An 8,497-nucleotide genomic window follows, 5' to 3' on the forward strand; every position below is an offset into this window, starting at 1 on the left:
GCATGTGAATTTCGTTCACATTTAAAAACAATTGTGGCTTTGGAATCATGCTCATTAGACACGTGTATCTAAAGTTATAGATTTTAGAGCAAAGTTGAGAAATTATGTCAACATTATGGCTGAACCCTAAAAGCATTACAGATTTTAGAGCAAAGTTGAGCAATTATGTTAACATTATGTCTGAACTCTAAAAGCATTATGCAAATACATTCATAACCACCTATGACTAGAACACACATACTATATACTCAATAACTATGCCAATAAGTGTGTAACCATAGAGTCCTTCAAGCCCACACCTTATCTTGGACCGATAATTTGGGAGAGAGACACTACGAGCCATAGGACAAATACAACTGTGTAATCTACAAAATGTACAACTACCATTAAAATTAGAATATTTGTACATAACCCTAGAAGGGTCATAACATGCACTATAGGTATTAACTATAATGAGATGCCACAAAGGAGTTTACATCACACGATAGCAAAAGCCACGTTATGCTTATGTTGTAGAAACTTGAGAGAAGTCTAGGAGAGAGCACGTCAAGATTTAGTGGAAGACAGTAGCATTTTCATGACTTGCTGCATGGTCGGCCTGCGTCTTGGATTCTCTTGCGTGCATTGGAGCGCTATACTCAATAGCTCCTTGATGTGATCCATATGCTCCCTGCACTCTTCACGCAGCTTCTCATCCATAATATTCAGTGTATCGTCGCCGTCAAACATCGATTGAACCCATTGCACTAAGGTCTTGCCTTCCTCGCCGCCCACCTTGTCCGATGGCCTCCGTCCACACACTAGCTCCATCACAAGGATCCCGTAGCTGTATACGTCACATTTCCTTGAAATATGTCCATAGCTCGCCAATTCTGCAACAAAAGTTACAAAAATAACCGGGGGATCGGCTCACAAAAGAAAATTGACATTAAAGCAGTGGGACTGGGTATTACCGGGTGCCATGTATCCAAGGGTGCCTTGCATGTTTTGAGTATAACTAGATGTTGCGGTGGCTGCCAACACTTTGGCGAGACCAAAGTCGGTAATGCGAACGTCCATGTCCGAATCGAACAAGGTGTTTTGAGGCTTTAGATCGCAATGAATCACAGGTGTAGGACAATCATGGTGCAAATAGAGCAACCCCTGCGCAATGCCCATTGCGGTTCGGAATCGAATCTCCCACGAGAGTCTGCATGTGCCGCGATCTTGCGGATGTAAATGGTCATATAAACTCCCGTTCGGCATGTACTCTAGTATCAAAATATTGGTGTCCATCTGATCGGAGCAGTAACCCAAAATCCTAATCAAATTCCGATGCCTGATCGGCCCCACGGAATGCAACTCTGTGATGAAAGAACGAACAGCGATGTTGTCAAGCGTGAATCTCTTGAAAGCTAATATTTTACCATCCGTCATCATGCCTTTGTACACACTTCCTGTGACCCCAGTACCAATAATATTTTCCTCACTGAAATTGTTCGTTGCTTGCTGAATGTCTTCCAGTTTTATTCTCAGAAATGGGCTAGTGAAATCCCCTAAATTGTCTTTTCTCAAATCTGCTGAGCGTTTTTTTCTATAAATTGCGAAATAGTAATACCCAATCCCTGAGATAAGCAGAATTGCAGCCGACGCTGCAACTGCCAACCCGATCTTTCCTAGCTTTGTCAAGGCGTGGGACGACGATTCTTCTGAACATGTTTTATTAACAAAATGGCCACAGAGTCTCGAATTTCCGAGAAAGGATGTGGACGTCAACTTGCCGAAGACCCCTCCGCTAGGCACGGTACCTTCTAGATTATTGTATGAAAGATTGAGAAACAGCAAAGTGTTTATGTCAGCCAACGAGGAGGGAATTGTACCGGAGAAAGCATTGTAAGACAAATCTAGCTGCTGAAGGTACTTCAGGCTTCCCAATTCTTTTGGGATGTTCCCAACGAAGGAATTATGAGACAGATTTAGCACTAGGAGACTCAGCCGAAAATTTCCAAGAAGCGGAGGAATAGTTCCATCTAAGTTGTTCAGGGAGAGGTTCAGGAAAAGAAGATCAACGCAAGATGCAAGGTCAGCGGGGACTGAACCGGAAAATTTGTTCTGGGAAAGATCCAAAGTCTGAAGGTGGATCATACCGCCAAAAACTTGAGGTATAAGACCAGAAAACTTGTTATTAGAGAGATCCAAAGAGTTGAACATTAGCATGCTAGCGACTATTGATCCCTGGATTTCGCCAGTAAGCAGATTGTTGCTGAGAGTGAGCCCCTCCAGTTTCGTGCAGTTGGAGAGTCCGGGCGGTAGGGATCCTGTGAGCCTATTGCCCTGTGCCTCGAAACTTCCCAAGTTTGCTAAGTGGCCAACAGATGAAGGAATGGGACCCTGAAAACGATTGTAACGTAGGGAAAGGCCCATTAATGCACTACAATTGAACAAATCGTCAGGCAAATTTCCGGAGAAAAAGTTGTTCTCAAACGTTGCAACTTGTAGTGGAGCCAGCAGACCCAGCTGCTGCGGAAGACTGCCCGTGAATCGGTTGTTGTTAAGGAACATTTTTTGCATCAACGTAAGGTTCCCGATCTGAGGTGGAACGCTTCCGCTGAGTTCGTTATGTTGCAAGTCCAATTGGCTGATTTGCTGGGATCGGAACAAGGCTTCGGGAATGGTACCTGGAAACACATCCTAAACGGTGTTTAGAGAGAGAGGCTCAAGATGTCCATGCAAGGAGAGAATCACATAAGAACGAACGTACCTGAAACATTATTGTAGCCCATTATTAGAAACGTGAGGCTGGAACAGTTTCCTAAAGATGCAGGGATAGAGCCCGTCAACACGTTGTATTCCAGCACCAGGACATTCAACTTTGGCAGCTGTGACCCAAGGTCGGGAGGCATGTCTCCTGTAGAAGGATTGCTGCTCAAATCCAATATAGACAACTCGCTGCAATTTAAGAGGATGTGGAGGATTTTTCCAGTGAAACTGTTGGATCCCAGCGATAAGTACTGAAGTTTGGAGAGATAGCCGATCTCTGGGGGGAGGTCACCGCTGCCATTGTTTTGGAACACGGACAGAAATTGGAGATTCCTGCAAAGGCCCCACGAAGGCGGTATTCCGCCAGAGAAATTATTGTTGGGAAGACTGAGGAAATTCAGCATGGAGCAATTGCCTAAGCCGGGGGGGATGGGTCCTTCAAAGTGGTTTACACCGATATCGAATTGAGTCAAGCTGGTGAGATTTCCGATGCCGGTGGAAAGTAAGGGGCCGGTGAAGAGGTTATGGGATACGTTAAAGGTTTGCAAGGAGGAGCAGTGGGAGAGCTCGGGAGGAAGGGGGCCGGAGAAAGAGTTATTAGAGAGGCTGAGAAAGGAGAGTTGAGGAAGGCAAGACGGAGGGAGGGTGAAGGGGCCAGAGAGGTGGTTATTGTCGAGGGAGAGAAATCGAAGAGAAGAGAGGTTGGCAATGGAGGAAAGAGGAAGTGTGCCGGAGAGGGAGTTCTGGCTGAGGTCAAGGAAAGTGAGGGAGGGAGGGAGGGAAGAGGGAAGAGAGGAGGAGAGGTAGTTGATGGAGAGGTCAAGGGAGGAGAGGTTGTGAAGGAGGGAGAGGTCGGGGGAGATGGAGCCTTCCAAGGATTTGTTGCTAAGGATGATGGAGATGAGGTGGTGTTTCTTGTTGCAATGCAAGCCTGCCCAACTGCAAGGGTTGCTGCTGTCGTTGGATACGTCCCAAGAGGCGAGGGAGTGAAGAGGGTCGCTGATGATGGCTCGCTTGAACGCCCCTAGCGCCTCATGCACCACTGAGGTGGTGCTGGTGCTGCTACTACGTATACTAGACGAGCCTTCTATCCCCCATACTAAAACTAGAAGAACAACACAACACACAAAACGATTCATCGCAACAACGCGCCTGCTGCTCCTACTGCAGATCATCTCACTCCCCCTCTCTCAATTTCGATCTATCAATGAATACACCTTGAGGTGCATGTAAGGATTTAAAAAGTACGCAATATCCAAGTTCCAACGATTCTACGGACGAATACATAGGGCATACCGAACCCAAATCAAACCGGTGTTGCTCTTTCAAATTTCTTCTTACAACGCAAGAAAACCGGTCGTCGCTGGGGTCCCTACTTGCCGTGCGCATCTAAGAAAAATCAGACTGGTCCGGAGTCTGGACTAAGCGCATCTAAGAAAAATGAGACTAGTCCGGAGTCCGGACTTCGCTGGGGTCCGTAGTCGCATTCATGAATAGTAAATGTGAACCCATTTAGGTAAATGTGGAGAAGAGAGTCGAGAGTCGAGACAGCTAGAGAGTTCAAAGACGCTCATGTTGGAGAATATTCCAACCCCGTTTGCCTCCGCCACGTCTCCATTTCTTATTTATTTCCAACCCTTAACTACGTAATAATAAACAAAGATTCCGCTTTCAATTTTTGGCCTGTCCTGGAAGGATAGGTCTTAGTAATGAAATTGGGCTTAGTTTCACTCGAGTCCTGCATAATTTCCTCACAACATCTCCAGTTTCACTCGAGTTTCCGCCCTCTTTTTCCACATGACAGGCCCATTTAATTAATTCACCTTGTTGACATTTGAAAAACGTTGCCTCTTCTCCTTTCCTTTTCGTCCCCATTTTTATCTCCTATATCTTGTCCATGCAACATTGACAAATCCCATGCATGGAGTATCTATTACCAGGGCGAAGCTGCATAGAGCTAGATTTTCGTGCCAATCTAATCATGTATGCTGGCATCTAAGAAAAATCAGACCGGGTCTAGAGTCAGACTTCGTTGGGGTCGGTAGTATTTCGTACTTCCCATGCAATGATAAGTGGGTCTGAGAAAATTCATGATTCCATTGAATCTACTTCGCTTCACACATTCACACCGAATCTATGAACGTTTGGCCCCCTCATCTTCATTTTCTTCTTTCTCGTCTCCATCTTCCTCCTCTTTTACACCATCTTTCTCTTTGTCTCCAATCTCCATCCTCTTTTTCACCATCTTCTTCCTTGTCTCCAATCTTCTTTTTCACCATCTTCCTCTTTTTCACAATCTTCCTCCTTGTCTCCAATCTCCATCCTTATCTCTCATCTACATCTTTGTCTTTATTATCATAATTATCATACTACACATTGAAACAAAATCGAAAGTCCCGTGGAATGCTCTCATCTACATCTTTATCTTTGTAATCATAATTATCATATTCCACATTGGGAAAAAATCGATCTTTGAATCTAGAAAGGTTCCGTGGAATGCTCTCATGTTTTCCCATCATAGGCCCCCTCTTCTATGTTTTTTCTACATTTTTTCAAATGAGTCTCCATCTTCCTTTTGGCGCCTACTACCCATGTCTCCATCTTCATATCTTTTATTAACATTATTGTATGGTACTTTTCAAAAAATTTCAAACGAGTTGACATGTTCCTTTTTAAACAGTTGTATATTTCCTATCAAATCGATACCATCCTCTACTTTATGATGATTTAAATGGTTGTATATTGTCCTATCCATAGGTTTTGTATATTTCCTGTCAAACGAATACCATCCTCTACTTTATGATGTTATTCATCTCCAACCTCCATTTTTATCATTATTATGTTGTTCTTCATATTAAACTTAATAATTACTCTTACTTTCATTAAAAGGAGGACCATACCCTCTTTTTCGCCATCTTCCTCCTTATCTCCAATCTCCATCCTTATCTCTCATCTACATCTTTATCTTTGTAATCATAATTATCATATTCCACATTGGAAAAAAATTGATCTTTGAATCTAGAAAGGTTCTGAATGCTCTCATGTTTTCCCATCATAGGCCCCCTCTTCTATGTTTTTTCTACATTTTTTCAAATGAGTTTCCATCTTCCTTTTGGCGCCTACTACCCATGTCTCCATCTTCATCTCTTTTATTAACATTATTGTATGGTACTTTATGATGATTTTAAATGGTTGTATATTGTCCTATCCATAAGTTTTGTATAATTCCTATCAAACGAATACCATCCTCTACTTTATGATGTTATTCATCTCCAACCTCCATTTTTGTCATTATTATGTGTTTTTTTCCCTTCAGCAATTTACTCTTGCTAATATTTTCTTTAGCATATTTATGTTTCTTTTCACCAATCTACTTTTACCATCATTCTCATTAGGATATTGATTATTTTATTCATTAATATAAATTTACACTTATGGTGGTGGTTATTAATGGAACTCTCATGGATTTCACTGTATGATTTCCTATCAAGCCAACACCACCCTCTACTTTATGATGTTCTTCATCTCCAACCTCCATTATTGTCATTATTATTTGTGTTTTTTTTTTCATCAATTTACTTTACTAATATTTTCTTTAGCATATGTATGTTTTTGTTCATCAGTCTACTTTTACCATCATATTCATTAGCATATTGATCTTTTTATTCATCAATATAATTTTACACTTATGATGTTGTTTATTAATGGAATTCTCATGGGTTTAACTACTTAAAAATCATATACATAGTATGTGCACTCAAAGAGTATTATTAAAATCCCATTTTCTCTAATTTTTTGACCTTGAAAACTATTAGAGCTATATATAGCTTTCCCTAACTCATTCAAAAACCATGTGTTATGTATGTGAAATATGTACAAAGATGGTAGAAGTCCACCAGCAATTGTTGAACCATTCCTTAAGCTCATGATGAACCTAATGGTGGATGGCATGCTCCAAATCCACAGATAGATAATGCAACCATTAATATGTGTGTATAGTATTGTTGAGGTAGTTGAATGTTTACCCATCATATCCATATAGTAATAACAAATATCTAAGCATAGACCAATGTCGAGCAAAAGTAATAAGGAATGGATGAATACCACTATTTGACAATTAATAAGTAGTAGTGTACAGATGAGCCCCTGTCTAACAATCAATAAGTAACAAGGCATGGATGAAATCCACTGTTTGGCTAACAATAAGAAATAATTTCATGGAGATGAATACAAGTGTTTGGAAATCAATAAGCAATAATACATGGATGAATACCATAGTTTGACAATCAGTAAGTAGTAAGACATAGATGAATGCCAATAATCAATAAGAACTAAGGCATGGAATGAATACCACTGTCTAGAAATCAATAAGTAATAAGGTGTGGATGAATACCACCTTCCAAAAATCAATGAAGCATAGATGAATACAACTGTTCAACAATCAAAAAGTAATAAGAAATGAATGAATACAACTGTCTCACCAACAATCAATAACAAGGCATGGACCACTGTAAAAGGACATCATCTCTTTCATGGATTGTGGCCACAGTTGTAAGCTATGACCAGATCATAGCCACAAAATTTCACAAGTTATGGCTATGCCATGACAACGTATTTCCACATGCTATGGCCTTGCCCTAATAACGTACTTTCATAAGTTATGGCCATGCCATCATAATGCACGTTTATAGGTTATGGACGCCCCATAAATAATAACCTACTTTCACATGGTATGGCCACGCCATGTCATAGGTTCTCGAGATAGCATAACAATGTATTTTAGAGGTTATGGCCACGCCCATGCATGCCCTCTTTCCATCATGCAAAATAAAAAATAGAGTGACAGCCTGACATTGAGCAAGCATTTACAGAATCCTACATTCTTTGAATTAGAGTGACAGAAGTCTGTATCTGCTTGCTCAATGTCAGGCTATTGAAGCTTCATGTAGAGAAAAAGAGAGAAGGAAAGAGAGTAGAAAAGAGAGGAAAAGAGAGGGGAAACGAGAAGGAAAGAGAGGAGAAAAGAGAGGAAAAGATAGGAAAAGATGGGTAAAAAGAGAGGCGAAAAAAGAGAGAAAAAGAGAGGATAAAAAAGATTTAAAGGAGAAAAGAGAGGAAAAGAGAGAAAAAGAGAGAAAGTGAAAAGAGAAAAAGTGAGGATAAAAGAGAGAAAAAGAGAGAAGGAAATAGAGGCGAAAAGAGAGGATGCAGAAAAAGAGAAAAAGAGAGGAGATAAGAGAGAAAAAGAGAGGAGAAAAGAGACGAAAAGAGAGGATAAAAGAGACAAGGAAAAAGAGAGAAAAAGTGGGGATAAAAGAGACAAGGAAAAAGAGAGAAAAAGTGAGGATAAAAGAGAGAAAAAGAGGGAAGGAAAGAGATGAGAAAAGAGAGGAAAATAGAGGAAAAGAGAGGAGAAAAAAGAGAGGAGATAAGAGAGAAAAAGAGAGGAGAAAAGAGAAGGAAAGAGACGACAAAAGAGAGGAAAAGAGATGAGAAAAAAGAGAGAAAAAGAGAGGAGATAAGAGAGGAAAAGAGACGAAAAGAGAGGAGAAACGAGAGGAGAAAAAAGAGACAAAAATAGAGGAGATAAGAGAGAAAAAGAGAGGAAAAAAGAGAAGGAAAGAGGAAAGGAGAGGGAAAAAGAGAGGAACAAATAGGAGAAAAAAGATTGAAAAAGAATGCTCCATCATGCATGCCCTCTTTCTTTATCCTACCCTCATGCTTCAATCCAATTTTCCTCTTTCTTGGACCCGCCCTC

The 8,497-nt window shown here is 40.8% G+C and overlaps 1 protein-coding gene across 1 annotated transcript; it reads right to left on the reverse strand.

The window, feature by feature from the left end:
• Window positions 1–543: 543 nt before the first annotated feature.
• Window positions 544–3,913, reverse strand: LOC147902743 (uncharacterized). Its single transcript, XM_087374234.1, has 3 exons — window positions 2,741–3,913; window positions 954–2,657; window positions 544–872 (listed from the first exon to the last, which is right to left on the reverse strand). Exons 1-3 carry the CDS (start codon window positions 3,876–3,878, stop codon window positions 547–549), a joined length of 3,168 nt encoding a protein of 1,055 aa, XP_087230360.1. The 5' UTR covers window positions 3,879–3,913; the 3' UTR covers window positions 544–546.
• Between the last annotated feature and the right edge of the window lie 4,584 nt (window positions 3,914–8,497).

Source organism: Dipteris shenzhenensis, chromosome 4 (assembly GCF_047967505.1).
Source record: "Dipteris shenzhenensis isolate YYH24624 ecotype China chromosome 4, Dip_SZ_1.0, whole genome shotgun sequence".
Classification (NCBI taxonomy): Eukaryota; Viridiplantae; Streptophyta; class Polypodiopsida; order Gleicheniales; family Dipteridaceae; genus Dipteris; species Dipteris shenzhenensis.

Excerpts from the sequence above, each read along its gene's own strand:
- LOC147902743 (XM_087374234.1), bottom strand. The coding sequence starts at position 3,878 with ATGAATCGTTTTGTGTGTTGTGTTGTTCTTCTAGTTTTAGTATGGGGG. Across the intron at positions 2,658-2,740 it reads GGGCTACAATAATGTTTCAG|GTACCATTCCCGAAGCCTTG; the intron begins GTACGTTCGTTC and ends ATGTGTTTCCAG. Across the intron at positions 873-953 it reads CCTTGGATACATGGCACCCG|AATTGGCGAGCTATGGACAT; the intron begins GTAATACCCAGT and ends CTTTTGTTGCAG.